The sequence below is a fragment of the Sinocyclocheilus anshuiensis genome, unplaced genomic scaffold (assembly GCF_001515605.1).
Source record: "Sinocyclocheilus anshuiensis isolate Anshui unplaced genomic scaffold, SAMN03320099.WGS_v1.1 scaffold1589, whole genome shotgun sequence".
Classification (NCBI taxonomy): Eukaryota; Metazoa; Chordata; class Actinopteri; order Cypriniformes; family Cyprinidae; genus Sinocyclocheilus; species Sinocyclocheilus anshuiensis.
In genome coordinates this window covers 180739-198720 of record NW_015538004.1, presented here as the reverse complement: position 1 = coordinate 198720, position 17982 = coordinate 180739, and the positions used below count along the sequence as shown (strand labels likewise).

General features: G+C 35.8%; 1 protein-coding gene across 1 annotated transcript in view; it reads left to right on the top strand.

Moving 5' to 3' along the window:
* LOC107677060 (ankyrin-2-like) overlaps nt 1–17982 on the top strand; it is a 192268-nt gene that overhangs the window by 104057 nt on the left and 70229 nt on the right. The window contains 11 exon segments of the mRNA XM_016471851.1: nt 1134–1232; nt 3601–3699; nt 3812–3910; nt 4543–4728; nt 6867–6890; nt 8920–8928; nt 9683–9781; nt 10194–10292; nt 16124–16222; nt 17095–17292; nt 17385–17483. Of these exon segments, the coding sequence (XP_016327337.1) occupies nt 1134–1232; nt 3601–3699; nt 3812–3910; nt 4543–4728; nt 6867–6890; nt 8920–8928; nt 9683–9781; nt 10194–10292; nt 16124–16222; nt 17095–17292; nt 17385–17483 (1110 nt within the window).

Genomic DNA, 17982 nt, shown 5'->3' with positions numbered 1-17982 from the left:
TACACATTTAGACAGCATTTAAAGAAAATAATAATAATAATAATAATAAATATTTATTTGCAACAACTGATGGAGTGCTGAATGCTGCATGCACAGGCAGTGTTGTCAAGGTAATATTGAGCATGAGCAAATAATTTGCTGGCTGCAACTCACTCAACGGCCACCAGTGTCGCTAATAACAAGGGGTTTTGAATTCAACATAAAGTCCCTTTAAATAAAATGAAATCAGAGAGGTCTGTTTAATCTAGCATGTTCCCATCAAAATGTACAATAACAGCCCAAACTTGGGCTTTTGACAAGCAATAATTTTACATTTATATTTATTACTTACGTAGACACGTTCAGTAAATTATACTGGATAAGACAGTCTTCTAGTATATTCAAGAAGTACTCATTATGGCTTGATGTATGATTGAGAGGAGCATATGTTGAATGTATTTTTTTTTTATTCTATAAACTATTATAACTGTTATGCACGTTATATTACTAGATATGCATCACATAATTCCAATACTTTGTTATTTTCTTGCTTTGATTGCTTTTCTATTAATATAAAATATGGAAAATGATAATAAAAAAAGAACAAGACATGTCCACACTTTTGACAGGTAGTGTTTCTATAAATAATGACATAACAAAAGCATACTGTGCTTTCCAAATCAGGTTGTGGAAAGCGAGGTGTAGACAGTTAGATTTCTAGTTACTTCACTGCATTATCAAAGGTTGTGTCAGTGATTGGCTGCCAAAGAGATCCCACATGTCAGTGTAATTTTAAGATTTTCTTTTAAGGTAGCCTGCAGTAGTCGTCTGCTAGCTTGTGACACTCCTTATTTTATTAATACCTCTTTATAAAACACTTTTTTTAGACTGCACATTGCTTTTTTGAGACTGCAATTGCTGCACATTGCATTTAATAGGATAAACCTGACATTCAACAAGTCTTGCCACATTTAACTTGCTTTAATATGTGCATATATTGAGTTTGTATTCTTAAAGACAGAAAACATACCTTAGGAATGGATGAGGAGGTACTTAAGTATTCTTTCCCCTGTACATCTTTTTTATGATGCTTCCCTTTTATGTTTGCTTTTGGTTGAGAATGAAGTACTAATTTCTGTCTATGACCTCCACAGAATGGCCTCAATGCTTTGCACTTGGCAGCAAAGGAAGGACACATAGAGCTGGTCCAGGAGCTGCTGGACAGAGGGTCTTCAGTTGATTCTGCAACCAAGGTAGAGTTTCTCAAGAAAAATATGAATGGTACTTGTGTTAAGGTTTACAGAGACTGGCTGGAAGCTACAACTCAAGTTTACAAATAAATAATGGTGTAACTTTATGCTGTGCTTTGAAAAGTATGTTAGCAACTCTGTAGATCACTTTTCTGTTAAGCATGTGAAGCTGCTTGAAATATGAATGATTTCTAGCTCTGCAGCACTGGCGGTCTGTGAGGGAAATTTTTAGGAATGGCTTTGTGTATTTGCTGATTAAACCTGCTCCCATGCACAGTTGATCTTTTTCCTGACATCTTAAAATAGTCTTGATAATTAACAACACTTCCCAACCTTTTAATCACCAACCCAACACTTGTAAACACACAAAATGAATGGGGGGAATCATGCTATATCAACAATAACATTTGAATGTCAGTTCTTATTTCAGGCTGTCAGGTCCCCTTGACATGCATGCTGTGATTTCAGGCTATGCTACTGCTTAAATTCATGTTTATACACAACAAGTATGTACAGATGTATTAAAACAACAACTTTGTCATTGTATTATAGTCATTTTGAGGTGGTGCTATCCTACTCTGACAGACTGCAATAGTCCTTCAGTCAATATGACAAGAGCTGAAAGGCAGGACCACTAAGGCTTCTCCAGGCTACTACACGTGTGCACATGAAATGCCTTGTGAACTGTTTTGGAATACATCATTTATGGAATTTTGTATAGAAGCTTCCACACTCCTAAAGTGTGCTTCAATATCTTCAAAGTTTAATTGCTTTTTGTGTTTTCTTTTAAATACATGTTGCTGCATATTTGTAAAAAAAAAAAAAAAAGAAAAAAAAAAAGGTAGGACTACTTTAAAGTGTTAAATGAATGGTGGACAGATTTTTTGACCTCATAAGAATTGAGGACAAAAATGGACAGATCATTTTGACCTCAAGTCATTTTCATCACTATTTTGAACGGTTAATCAATGGTCAAAGGAGCATTCATCTATTTATGTATGTATGTGTTTATGTATGCATGTATGTATGTATGTTTGTTTCTAAAGCATTTTCCTTTGATTCCAAATATGTATGGGTAGTTAACAGAAGATACAGGGGATGAATTGGACACTAAATACAGGGTTAGTTCTTTAGTACAGTCTGTTTGTCTATTTTCCAAAGGAACTGTGCTAATTAAAATGATTTCACACCTATTGGTCAAAAACTGCAAAAACCAATAGAACCCCTTATAATCAGTGATACTGTCTACACTGAATGGCCCATTCTATTGCTGACATACCTCACATGCTCACGCTACCTCTGACACGAAGAACAAATGGATGTGGAACACTGGATTTGACAGATCCAGGATAGAGCCTCAAGCTGTTACGGCACACCCAGCGTTAAATAATAAGGTCTTGCAATACTAAAGGCTGCAGTTTCAAGACCGCAGTGATCCTATAATTCAAGACCCTAGAATGCATTTCTAGGACCCTTATTTTTTGTGACACCACCACCTGGCCAATTCTACTCCATCAGAGGAGACCTGATTCAAACCTGAAACAAAGAGATGCAAAGACTAAACCCGTAGAAATTATTCAGTTCTTAATTTTTAATATATTTACAGCATGTAAGAGTGGACACAGCCATTTTAAACATGAATGTGCAAAACAACGGCTGTCAGCCGCTTGCAGTTATTTTAGCTGTGCAAAAAAAGTTCATTATGCTGCTTAATGTTGCAAATTGGTATTTGTTATTATCATATTATTTTCATTTATTATTGTAATCATAAGCATACTACTTTGTAACTGAGAGAGTTTACTGCACTTTGTTAAGCCGGACACACCAGACAAGCGCCACACTGCACCAGTGCTAATTAAATGGACAGAGAAGCATTGTATCATATGTCTCTCTTGGAAGGTTTTAAATATTTAAATAATATAAATAATAATAAATATTTTAAAAGACAAATCAAATAATAGGAAAAATTTGTATTGTACAGTATTTTAGTTGACGTTACACTTGATTTCTGATAGAAGCACACATACAGAAATGGCAACATGGCTGATTGGGTTGCACTAATTTTGTGCTAATAACTTTGCACACTCAATATTTCATGCAAATTCAGAAGCTTATCTAAAATATCATATTTGTTGTCCAGCAAGAACAAGGAGTGACTGTATTTAAAAAAACATTTTTGTTCAGTTATTTATTAGAATTTGTCACGAAGTAATTTATTTATTCATTTATTTATTTTATTTTATTTTTTGAATTCATTATCCATGCCTTTCTGAATAAGATATTTGGCTTTGGGCAAATCCCTGATATCATTTGTGCCAAGCGATTTTAAGAGAAACTGAATAAATGATGAATGTGTTTGTTTGGCTCACAGAAAGGAAATACAGCTCTCCACATCGCTTCACTAGCAGGACAAGGAGAGGCTGTAAAGATCCTGGTAAAGAGGGGAGCAGACATTAATGCCCAATCTCTGGTAGGAACAAGTTTGACATTTATGCCTGCAAAAGTTTTCCAAGTAAAAGGGGGGGGGGAATAAATAAATTAATTAATTAAAATAAAAACCCTTAAAATCTGTGCTCTTGTAGAATGGATTCACTCCTCTGTACATGGCTTCTCAAGAAAACCATTTAGATGTAGTGCGATATCTTTTGGAGAATGGTGGAAACCAGAGCACCGCAACAGAGGTAAAAAGTTCAAGTGCTTCTAAAACTGTATAGAATGACAAACTTTAGCTTAATGTGATTGTTACTACAATTGCAACCAGATGTTCATTCTAATTAGCTAAAACCATTTGCATTCACTTACACCGGCTGTCAAAATTTTGGAAGATTTTTTATGTTTTCACAAAGGCTAAATTTATTTGATTAAAAATACATTAAAACAGTATTATTGTGATTTTTTTTTTTTCTGATGTAAAATGTGTTCTATTTGAATGCACTTTTCTATTTGAATATATTTTAAAATGTCATGTTTTCCTGTGATGGCAATATTGAATTTTCAGCAGCCATTAGCAGAATTTCCACAGTCTTCAGTGCCATATGATTCTCCAGAAATCATTTTAATATGTCAATTTGCTGCTCAATAAAAAATAAAATAAAAAATCATTTTAACTGATAAAAAGCCCCGCAGCTGATCCTAAAGATTACTTTGCTGATGTCTATACCCTAATACTGAAATACTAACCCCAAACTACACCCTAACATTAACCTTAAAGTATACCAAGGTAGCATCCAAATACTGTGGTGTCAGGATTATTGGCATAATGTAAGGTTAAATGCATTATTTTAAATATATATTTTCTTTTTTCTTTTTGCAGGATGGCTTCACACCTCTAGCTATTGCACTGCAACAAGGCCATAATCAGGTGGTGTCCATCCTTCTAGAGAACGACACAAAGGGCAAAGTACGTCTGCCTGCCTTGCACATTGCAGCCCGCAAGGATGACACCAAATCTGCTGCCCTGCTGCTCCAAAATGACCACAATGCCGATGTTCAGTCTAAGGTAAATATGGGCGGAACATAGAGCTGAGGGTAGTATGGTCAAGGATGGAAGGAGGAAATATATATTGAAATCTAAACTGAAATTTGGCTTCAGAATTAAAAAAAAGGTTTATTTGAATGATGAATAATGTATAACAGTATGTGTGGCCTTGATGGGATTTACCAATCTCTGCATTTGGGTTGAGACCCAAGATTGGTTCTGGTAATGGTTCTTATACGTCTTCATACTTCTTCACATTTTAGCAGACGTGTGCTTGCGGTCTAAATTGAATATTATTTTAGATATAGACTGGGTACTCTCAAATAATACAAAGACAACTAGCCTACATGTATCAACACATCTATCATTGTTCTCACTGCGTGCATGCTATAGCACTGTTAAAAAAAAAAATAATAATAATCTTCTAAACTTTAAAAGTTTAACTGATTAAAGGTATTTCCTCCCTTGACTTCCTTTTGAACAGAACTGTCAGGATTCTGCTGCACATTTTTTTGCAAAATATGCATTTTTCTTTAGCAAAAAATCATTTTTTTTTTGTGATCTCTGACCTGTGCAATTTGATCAATTTCTCAGCTGAATTGATATAATAATTAAATAATTAAATAAATACACAAACTTAAAAGCTGCGTGATTGGGTGGGGGTTGTGGGGTCTGTAATTTTGCATGCTTTGCATGTGACTACAGTTGCAGTCTGAATCAGACTAATGACTTACTCGTTGATTGAGTTGGTAGTTACACATTCAGAACAGTTTTGTCATAATAACTGGTATTTTAATTAAACTCTGCAAAAAAATGTTGAAAAGTAGTAATTTTTAAGTACATTGTTAGCATCAATTGAAACAAATCATCAAATTCATTTCGCACATTATGATTCCCACCCCTACTCTGCATGTAGCTACTAACAGACCGTTAAAGATTCAGCATCTTGTCACACTGTTCTTGTAAATCTGTTTATTTAGTTTCAGGATGTTTTTAGTGTCTTCCATTATTGTGCCAGATGAAATCTTTTGTCTGTGTTTGTCTCTCTGCATTTCTCTGTTTCTCTCTACATTATAAATGTGCCTGCATCATGTGTTTCCATCCCGACACTCTCCGGGTTTCACTGTTTTATCTACTTACCCATTACTCTATTTTATCAGTTGTAAAAACAGAACATTCACAAAGTGTACCTAACCTAACCTAACCTAACTTCTTAGTGTATACCATAACTGACTGTAAATATGCAGAAACAGCATGCACTTGCAAAATGAATGTGCACAGATGTACATCTTTTCACTACATTTGTGTGAAAGTGTGCATGCATGTCTGTTGTGTGCGGTGTGTTTGTGTTTGAGACTGAATGTTTTCTTTTTTGGGGGGAGGGGGGGTGCTAATAGAGGTATTTATTTTTCTTTAAAAATGGCCAATGATTTGTACTATAAGTGGTGTTTTAATTTTAGTTCAAAGAAAAACATGCAGCATTCAGAATGTTTTTGATGATGAAAAATGTTCTAGTTTAATTTTAGTTTCAGTTTTGAAACAAAATAGTTGTTAAGTGATTCATGTAAAAAGAATTTTAGACATTTGTTGGCTTAAATGCCAGATGAAATGTTAATATTTATGTATTACTGTTGTCAACTTTTGAGGCACAGTTTTGAGCTAGTTTTAGTCTAGTCTAATTTACAATTCATTATAGATTGCTGTAAATATAGAACATCAAAGTATTTACTATTTAATCATAAGGTAGTTAAATGTGTGATTTTGTTTATGATTTTCTAGTAGTCCTGTCTTTTGACAGCTATTAACATAGATGCAGCATCACACAAAAGTTGGTTCCTGAGCCAAGACCACCATAAAACTATTGTATTCACAAGAGTATGTATTACAAAGGTTAATTTATTTTGCAACTGAAAGTGGTTATAGGATGTTTTATGGAAATAATATGATTTGAGTGGTCAAGTAACCTAATACCGTTTGTCATCTCCTGTGAGTTAGTATACCTTTAAGAATGGGTTTTTAGTGGCAGACTGGATAATTGATATGGTCCCTCAGAAGACCTCCTGCTTCTCTGACAAAATTTGCATGCAGCCGCTATCAACCCCAAATGTGTTTGATTGAAATATAACAAGCCTATTTCCTTCCCTGTTTTGCTGCAACAGATGATGGTCAATAGGACAACTGAGGTAGAGATATTTATATAGTTCCTCTTTTTTTTTTTTTGGCAAATAAAAAACTATTGATTTATTGCGTCCATTTCTGATCCTCTTTTTGGCATGCAGAATTGATCTTTTCTGTTTGTTAACTCAGCATTTTTAGTTCTTTTGAAGCTTGCATGTCTGGTTAGTCTCATTCACAGCATCATCCACCCTTTGCATATGTCACGTCAGAAATTGCAGTTTTATTTATAAAATGTATTGAATGATAATGTTTTTAAGTTATATCCGGTGCCGTGAATGCTGCTGTCATTTAATTTGAGACAGGCTGAAAGTCAATAATCCAGACAGTGTCTATCCTCCTAACATCTATAATCCTCCTCATCAGGAATTAATATTTCAGCCTTTACCTACAGTCAGTTTTAAGCTGCAAGGGCACTGACATAACAGCTGTTAATGCAAAAGTACTGTATATATATATATATATATATATGGAGAGAGAAAAAACAACCACCAGGATGTTCTTCAAAATTCCACTTTTTTTGTGTGTGTCCAACAAAAGATGACTGGAGATGTCTTGTTTATTTATTTATTTATTTTGTCAAACATATTAAAAAGGATTTGTCAATTAATATTTTTATTTGAAAAAATTAAAAAATATATTTTTATTGAACATTGGTTTTGAGTAAATAATGTTCAATAAAATAAAAAGCCAATGTTCAATAAGTAGTTTAAAATAAAGCCAACAGAAATGGCAATAATATGAGATTGCTGTCCGGACGCCAGAATAGCTTTTTTTATTGACAGGTGAAGAAAGGAAAAGATGCTGTTTTTATCCCCCTGCTCCTAACTGAGCTCTTCAGGCAGTTCCTTTGACCTCATGATTCTCATTTGCTCTGACATGCACTGTGAGCTGTAAGGTCTTATATAGACAGGTGTGTGGCTTTCCTAATCAAGTCCAATCAGTATAATCAAACACAGCTGGACTCAAATGAAGGTGTAGAACCATCTCAAGGCTGATCAGAAGAAATGGACAGCACCTGAGTTAAATATATGAGTGTCACAGCAAAGGGTCTGAATACTTAGGACCATGTGATATTTCAGTTTTTCTTTTTTAATAAATCTGCAAAAATGTCAACAATTCTGTGTTTTTCTGTCAATATGGGGTTCTGTGTGTACATTAATGAGGAAAAAAAATTAACTTAAATGATTTTAGCAAATGGCTGCAATATAACAAAGAGTGAAAAATTGAAGGGGGTCTGAATACTTTCCGTACCCACTGTATATATTATTCATATCAATTGTCTTAAAGTTATGTAAAAAAAAAAAGAATTATCAGTCTTTTTAAATTCATTAGTTTTTAATAGAATTAATACAAATATTCAGAAAAGTGCACAACACTGTCCTATATTGGCTTTGCTTGCTGCCTTTACTGAAATATATACAAGCCAATAGGGAAGCCAGTCACATGGCTTTATTGAAATGACCATTTATTTCATTACTCTTACCTAAAGGTCAAATAGACCCCAGTGGCATGAATTTGCCTTTCAACAAAAGTTGCTTGACTCCCAGCACGCATTAGTTTGATTGCATTAAGCTCTTTAATAATATAATATAGCCTTTGCTAAGAGGGATTAATCATTCTTTTTCAACATCCATACATCCAACAGAAATAATGTTTGAATGTTTGCAGGTGGCAAATAAATTCTTAAACTGTTGTTGTTTTAGCGTTATCAGTTATGATGTTTTGATATGATATTGCATGTTCAATGCAATATTATACATGTTAAATATTTTAAACGTATGTTTAAAATCAAGGTTTTGTAGTTAGTGGTCTGTATAATTATGAACTTTGAAATAATGCGCTTTCAGATTTCTTTAACCTTCGCAGGCGATTTGCCATTTGCAAAGTTTTTATTAGGTTTTAATTATCCACTGCACAGCATGCTGCATCGCATATTTGATTTTGCACCAGCTTTGAACGTGTTTCACACAGTCAATATATTCTTCACACTTTTGTAAATGATGTTTTCACATTAAATCGGACCGTGACTTTCAGAATGGGAAGGTAAGGCAAGAATTTCACATATTCAAACTCCTCTACAATCTTTACCTTCTTATAGTCCAGACATGATTTTATTACTGATATTATCTGCATACTGCATTTTTGTTTTTTGATACCTTTATGTTTTCTTTGGTGTTATTCTTTGATTATGTTCCCCTTGTTTCTGTTATACGAAAACTGTATGTCATCTGAAATGTTGTGTCTTTTGTCATGTTCTGTTAACAACTGCTTGTTATTTTAATCTTATTTATTTATAAATTTTCGTTTTTTGTTGTTGTTGTTTGTTTGTTTGCTTGCATGCCTGTGTCTAGAGTTTGACCTCTCCTGAAGTTTATTTGTGTATGTTTATGTATGTATTAGTTGTCAAACTTCAAGTTTAAGGTTTCTTTTCAGACTTCTTCACATGGGACCCAAGCTGCCTTTGAGGCAACAATGAGCTCAATCCGTTTCCATAATTGTCCATTTTATACTTGTATGTGATACTACATGTGACTGCTGCATGCTAATGTAGTCTATTAGAACAAGATAAAGTCAGGGTTGCAGTTTCTGGCTGGAGTTGAAGATGCCACTAATTGCAGATCTGAAACCACTTTTTAATTGTAAGTTGACATGGTTGTATAGGCAAGGTTAGCTTTTTTCAGATCTGTATTTATTGACAGCTTGGCTTTAAAGCATGGTAGGAATGTTGGCTGATATCTTATGTTTTCATTTATTTATTTTTCTTGTGTCCCGTCCCCTTTTTTAATTATTTTTGTAGAGTGGATTCACACCCCTGCATATCGCTGCTCATTATGGAAATGGAAATGTCGCAACACTGCTCCTCAATCGAGGGGCTGCTGTGGACTTCACTGCAAGGGTGAGTGTTTACAGCTTTTACATGCATGTATATGAGCTTGACTTCCTTAAGCATTTGTACATTTAATATTAAAACTACTTCATAATACCACAATAAGATACAATACACAAACTAAGAATTTAAAACTTAAAATGGTCATTGAAAATTATTTTTGCATTTATGAATCTGATGAGAGTTGAGACCAAAGTTATCAACTATCTAAAATTATATAGTTATGGAAATTATTACAGATTTAAAACCTTTTTTATTGGAAATGATGTGCAATCCAAGTTGTAAACATTTTAGACAAAGCTCACGATTCTACATTAGATTAAAAGAAATCCATAAATTATAAAGATGATTCTCAACTCAAGTAATTTCTAAAGACAGCACACTGCTTTTTTATATAAATTTGTTTCTTTTGTCTGTACAGAATGGGATCACGCCACTACATGTTGCGTCTAAGAGGGGAAACACTAATATGGTTCATCTGCTGTTGGACAGAGGGGCTCAGATTGATGCCAAAACACGGGTTAGTAACAATTAGTTATCACTTTATTTTTGTACATAATGTATACACATAGCTGAGATGACTAGCATTTTTATGAGTCTGATATGAGCCAGATGTCAGTTAGCAATAGAAAAAAAGTATGCTATGCTTAGATCTAATTTATTAATTTATGTTTTGTAAAAGTTGCTCTTAAAAGCATAATCTACTTCATATCAGACTACTTAATAAACAGTAAAAATTACCTATTGAAAATAAGTAACTCTCTCTCTACTTTGGCTGCTCCTGTCTGCACCACAGCAGAATTATCAGCACATTGTTTTGGCATGTTTTACACTGGATGACCTACCTTATTGAAAATAAATAACTAATATAAAATAAATGATTAAAATAAACCTTATACCTGCTAGGGGTGGGAATCACCAGAGGCCTCACGATACGATATTATCACGATACTTGTGTCACGGTACAATATTATTGCGATTTTAAATATATTGCGATATTCTGCGATATATTGCAATTTATTACCTTTTTCCAACTTCAAATTATGTCCCCAAAGGAAAACTTTGACATCTGTTTTAACTAAAAAGAAACATTTCTCAGTTTGTTTATCTACTTCAGTTTTATTGTTGCAGTGCAAAATGGGATTGTCAAGCAGACAAACTGACCAACACTTTCATGAAACCCTGTCATAAATGTTGTATGCACCTGGCTATTTGTATTACGGTCTAATCTAGTCCACCTTAATTAAATGTAAACAGGTATGCACTGCTGTGCTACTACAGGTATTTTGAACAGTGCAACTTGAAATTGTACTAAAAAGCTGTGCAAACCCTTCAGCAATTGGGGCATTTGAAAGTAAATTACTGTTAAATTTAATTAAATTAAATAAAACATGTAGTCTTACATCTAGGGATACACCGAAATGAAAATTCTGGGCCGAAACGGAAACCGAAAATTCTGGATGCACTTTCTAAGACTTTTTAAATGTAACTCAATTTTAATTATACTGAATTAAAAAAAAACACAAGCCAATAAAATAACCACACTTTTACTGAAAGTAACAATAAAACTGGACAGAATTTATATTAATATTGGTAAGACTTTACAATAAGGTTCATTAGTTAACATTAGTTAACTACTCTAGTTAATGAACTAAGAATGAACAATAGTTCTTCAGCATTTACTAATCTTAGTAAATGTTAATTTCAATATTTACTAATACATTATTAAAATCAACATTTGTGCTTGTTAACAGTTAATGCACTCTGAATTAACACGAACTAACAGTTAATAACTGTATTCTCATTAACTAACATTAAGAAATATTAATAAATACTGTAATAAATGTATTGTTCATTGTTCATTCATGATAGTTAATACATTAATTAACATTAACTAATGGAACCTTATTGAACAGTGTTACCTTAATATTAAATATCAATATGTAACGGGTACTTAAGCCCGTCTTGATAGGGGTTAAATATCCTGTGGCTCTGGATGGGCAAATACCTGCCGTACATCTCTAGGACACTTTGGGACCGGCCATGTCTCCAACACCGGCACTTTTTCCTGGTCTACCTGAATGCCTTCCTTAGATATAACATGACCCAAGAACTTGACTCTTTCCTTGAAAAGGAAGCATTTACTGGGCTTCAATTTCAAATTGTTTTCCCTCAAACGAGTGAAGACTAGATCTAGTTTCTCGCAGTGCTCATCAAAGTCTTTGGAGAAGACTATAATGTCATCCAAATATACTAAAAGAGTGTCAAATCTCCAAGGACCACCCCCATTAGGCGTTGAAACGTTGCCGGGGCGTTGCATAACCCAAAGGGCATGCGGGTCCACTCGAACAACCCGAAAGGTGTAGTCACCGCTGTCTTTATTTGATCTTGACTATCCATGGCAACCTGGAAGTAGCCAGATGTCAGATCAAGCGTTGAAAAAATACGGGCATTTCCTAAGGCATCAATTGACTCCTCCACTCGAGGTAGAGGGTACGCATCTTTACAGGTTATTTGATTCAGTCTCCTGTAATCACAGCAAAACCGAATTCCCCCGTCCTTCTTAACAACAATCACTGCGGGGGAAGCCCATGGACTGCAACTTTCCTTAAGGATGCCCTGAGACACAAGGTCCTGTACATTTCGCTTGACCTCTTGAAAGACTTGTGGTGGGATGCGTCTGTGATGTTGTTTGATGGGCTGAGCATCCCCTGTAGGGATGCAGTGTGAAACTGCAGTGGTGTGACCATAGTCACTCTCGGACTTAGAGAACACATCTATGTGTTTCTCTAGAAGTGCCCTCAACTTCAACGTATGATCAGCCTGCAAAAGTTCCATATTAACCTCTACTGAGATTGGCAATGGGTCAGATAATCCACCATGACAACTGACCTCCTCACTTTTAACCCGTACACAGAGCGCATCTTGTTGCTCCTCAAAAATTATCGGGTCTTTCAGGTAGATCTCGGCCGGTTTATGAACCTCAGCAAGCCTAGCTCTAGGTGGCAGCCTCACTAGCTTACTAGTGGCATTTAATATCCGAACTGACACCTTTCCTTCTTTTGCCTGGGTCAAGATATTAGCAACAAGAACTCCACTTGGCAGACTTACTCCTGTTGTAGCCTCCACTAAGACTTCACATTGGCTTTTAACTGGAGTTCGGCAACGCCCTTGTGCTCAACAGCAACATTCAGTTGCTCGTTAGTATAATTGTTACAGTTAACAGCTGTTCGGTCATGCACAACTTACATCCGTAATCGCTTCTTCTGACCTTTTTTCCTCTGCACACACCTAAAATGTTGGGACCCGCCCCTTTTCTTTGGTTACAAATATATTATTTTTATTAACTATGTAACAGAATCAGATATAAGTTGTTGTTGTTGTTTTTTTTACTAATTATCCAAATAATGTATAGTCCTACAAAGCTATTATTATCAGAGCATATGAGCAGAGCATAGCGTCACTGAAGGTAGCATTATTTTAGCAGCGTTGCCCAGTACAGCTGAACTAGCCTACACCATTACATCACAGTAGCGCTACTGCAAACCAGAACAAGTAGGCCTATACTGCATAGAAATTTCCTGTCAGAGCGTTATTTGAGCGGACATTGCTTTTCCGGTGAGCATGAGCGGTACACGAGCGGACCGCACATTCATAGATCGGAATATTGAGCAGAGCGTCAAACCGCGCAGTGACAAGGAGAGTGAAACATGAGCGCTGAACACTGCCGGGCGGGGTGCGACATATATATTATTATTATTATTATTATATGTAGCCTATATTTTCGGTGCATCCCTACTTACACCCCTTCCTTGTTTACAAATCTGAAGTAAGTCCATACATCCGATTTAAACGGGGCTTTCCTGATAACTTTCCGCGATGCCGCCCTCTTCATTTTACTAACTTAGGCCTACTGCATGCTGAAGGTGACCCAGCTGACCTCACCAGAAAAAAAATCAACACCATCATCTAGTGGTTTGTAAAGAAATTTATTTTATTATTCTACCAAATAGTATAATAAAAGATCGATACTTGGCGTCCGTGTATCAATACAGTATTGCCGCGGAAAATATCGCGATACTATGCTGTATCGATTTTTTCCTCCACCCCTAATACCTGCTAACTATCTCGGGTCGAAGGCAGGGAACGGATGACCAGTTCATAACAGGGCTAACACAGACAAACACACATTCACACTGCCAATCTATAGGCAAATTTGTGTCATCAGTTCCCTGACCTACATGTCTTTGGATTGTACAGAAAACCAGAGCACCTGAAGGAAACCCATGCCAACACAGGGAAAACATGCAAAATCAACACAGAAAGGCCTGCTGGCTCAGCCTGGACTTGAACTGGGAACCTTTTTTAACTGAAAGTCTCAATCCAATAAGCAGACAGATGATCCAATAAGCAGTCAGAAGTCTTCTAAGCCTGTGTTACATGAATCGTTATAATCGTTCACACTCTGTTGTTACTGACTTCAGCAGTGCTTTTTATGTGCTATAAGCAATGATGAAAACACTGAGTATAAAAGACACATGAGAGAAACTATAGTTAAGTGTGTAGGGGTTGAGGAGAATGTATATAACATGTCACATTTGTGACATTGGACCACAAAACCAGTCATAAGGGTCGATTTTTGGAAACTGAGAATTATACATTTATACAAGCTGAATAAATACGCTTTTCATTGATGTATGGTTTATTAGGATAGGACAATAGCAGCGTTGCCCAGTACAGCTGAACTAGCCTACACCATTACATCACAGTAGCGCTACTGCAAACCAGAACAAGTAGGCCTATACTGCATAGAAATTTCCTGTCAGAGCGTTATTTGAGCGGACATTGCTTTTCCGGTGAGCATGAGCGGTACACGAGCGGACCGCACATTCATAGATCGGAATATTGAGCAGAGCGTCAAACCGCGCAGTGACAAGGAGAGTGAAACATGAGCGCTGAACACTGCCGGGCGGGGTGCGACATATATATTATTATTATTATTATTATATGTAGCCTATATTTTCGGTGCATCCCTACTTACACCCCTTCCTTGTTTACAAATCTGAAGTAAGTCCATACATCCGATTTAAACGGGGCTTTCCTGATAACTTTCCGCGATGCCGCCCTCTTCATTTTACTAACTTAGGCCTACTGCATGCTGAAGGTGACCCAGCTGACCTCACCAGAAAAAAAATCAACACCATCATCTAGTGGTTTGTAAAGAAATTTATTTTATTATTCTACCAAATAGTATAATAAAAGATCGATACTTGGCGTCCGTGTATCAATACAGTATTGCCGCGGAAAATATCGCGATACTATGCTGTATCGATTTTTTCCTCCACCCCTAATACCTGCTAACTATCTCGGGTCGAAGGCAGGGAACGGATGACCAGTTCATAACAGGGCTAACACAGACAAACACACATTCACACTGCCAATCTATAGGCAAATTTGTGTCATCAGTTCCCTGACCTACATGTCTTTGGATTGTACAGAAAACCAGAGCACCTGAAGGAAACCCATGCCAACACAGGGAAAACATGCAAAATCAACACAGAAAGGCCTGCTGGCTCAGCCTGGACTTGAACTGGGAACCTTTTTTAACTGAAAGTCTCAATCCAATAAGCAGACAGATGATCCAATAAGCAGTCAGAAGTCTTCTAAGCCTGTGTTACATGAATCGTTATAATCGTTCACACTCTGTTGTTACTGACTTCAGCAGTGCTTTTTATGTGCTATAAGCAATGATGAAAACACTGAGTATAAAAGACACATGAGAGAAACTATAGTTAAGTGTGTAGGGGTTGAGGAGAATGTATATAACATGTCACATTTGTGACATTGGACCACAAAACCAGTCATAAGGGTCGATTTTTGGAAACTGAGAATTATACATTTATACAAGCTGAATAAATACGCTTTTCATTGATGTATGGTTTATTAGGATAGGACAATATTTGGCCGAGATACAATTATTTGAAAATCTGGAATCTGAGGGTGCAAAAAATCAAAATATTGAGAAAATCGCCTTTAATGTTGTCCAAATTAAGTCCTTAGCAATGCATATTACTAATGATAATACATTTTTTATATATTTACGGTAGGAAATTTACAAAATATCTCCATGGAACATCATCTTTACTTAATATCCTAATGATTTTTGGCGTAAAAGAAAAATCGATAATGTTGACCCATACAATGTATTTTTGGCTATTGCTACAAATTTACCCCAGCGACTTAAGACTGGTTTTGTGGTCCAGGATCACATTTGTGAGGTGTTTCAAGTTCCAAAGTGCTTTGTTATGAAATTACTGATGAGACCTTAAGGTGAGAGTGTCTGTGTTGCAGGATGGCCTCACGCCTTTACACTGTGCAGCAAGAAGTGGGCATGACACAGCAGTGGAGCTCTTATTGGAGAGAGGAGCCCCTATGCTGGCCAGAACCAAGGTAGCTATCGAAATGAGGACTTTTATAATATAACATGCTTTTGTTTTTGTATAATAATAAATATAAATTCTGCAAATTAACTGTAATGTGTTGTTGGAGGTAAAGGGTAAAGTTTTATTTACTGTTTGAAATTACACCCTAATACCTGAATTACTAAGTAATGTCTGTTATAGCTTTGAAAATCTCTCCCTTCCCTACAGTGCAACATATACAAAGACATGTAATAAAACTACTATTATAATCACCAAAGCTGTCAACACTGTAAGCAGTGCAACATCTAATGGTGTATAGACACTGCATGCAAGTATGATGGTGGGCAATCACTTGTCCACAGCAAAAAATACCACTTTGTATTTAGGAAGCAGGTATTGTACTATTGTTTTGGAGGAGAAATTGCCTCAACCAGGTGACATAAGAAAAAGTTATTAGTAAAAGTGAACAGTAGCATGATAACTTACTTAAAATGATTAACACAATAATTAACACAAAGGGAAATTCAGAGAAACAGCAGTTTCGAAAAAATTCAACACAGTAACATAAAATAAATAAATGCTAATTTCAATAGGCATACCAAATTTGTTTAGTTTTTATTCATTTCAGGAATTGTCAATTCAATTCTGAATGCTGCAAAATCTTGTTAGTTACTTTGAATAAGAGTAATTCAATAATGTAATGCATTATTTTACATTGTAACTCAACCCATCACCTACCAAAAACAGTTTTCTTTTATCTCTCCTGAAGTTTCAAAGTTTAAAAATGCTTTATTTACGTTATCAAAACATTCAGAAATATTACACATACAAACTAATATGTGATGAATCAATGTTTTTTTTCCCTTTCTTTCTTTTTTAATTTACCCTTGTTGTGTCTAGAACGGTTTATCTCCACTCCACATGGCAGCGCAGGGTGACCATGTGGAGTGTGTCAAACACCTGCTGCAGCACAAGGCACCTGTTGATGATGTCACACTGGACTACTTGACAGCCCTCCATGTTGCTGCTCACTGTGGTCACTACAGAGTTACCAAACTTCTACTAGACATGAGAGCCAACCCGAATGCTCGAGCATTGGTACATGCATTCTTCTTATTGTGAGTCTTGTTTCCGCTATAAAGTTTTTTTTATAATCTTACACCTTCTTCTTGCTGGTTGTTTCTTTTTAGAATGGTTTCACTCCTCTACACATTGCCTGTAAGAAAAACAGAGTCAAAGTGATGGAGCTCTTGATCAAATATGGAGCATTCATTCAAGCTATCACTGAGGTATGAGCACAGAGACTTACACTCCCATAAGAGCAGCACGGAGGTATTTCGTCTCACTTGAGTATATGTATATATATATATATATATATATATATATATATACACTGTACATTATAAAGTTGCAATGATTTATTCAGTTATTCATGCAGAATTTTTCAAAAAGAGGTTCCTGCAGCTCCCTTTCATAGGTTCACTCAAATGGCAATTCTGAATTTGTGCACTGTGACAACTTTCGAGTTAAAGTGCTTCGCTCTCGGCTTTACTTTCTTTTGTTTCTGAGGTTGACTTCTTTTGCCTTTAAAGAGCTTACTGAGGTGGTTTCATGTGCTTTGAACTGGCTAGAGCTGAACTGGCTAAATACTGACCAGCAGGAAGAGCAGTCCAAGTTGGATAAGTGATTTCTGCCTGGTTGTAATTTGCAGCCACTTTCTAGTTCCCTTTCATGGGAACTTCGAACTGCGTCCTCTAGGGGTCGCTATGGGGAACGCCTCGTCGTGAC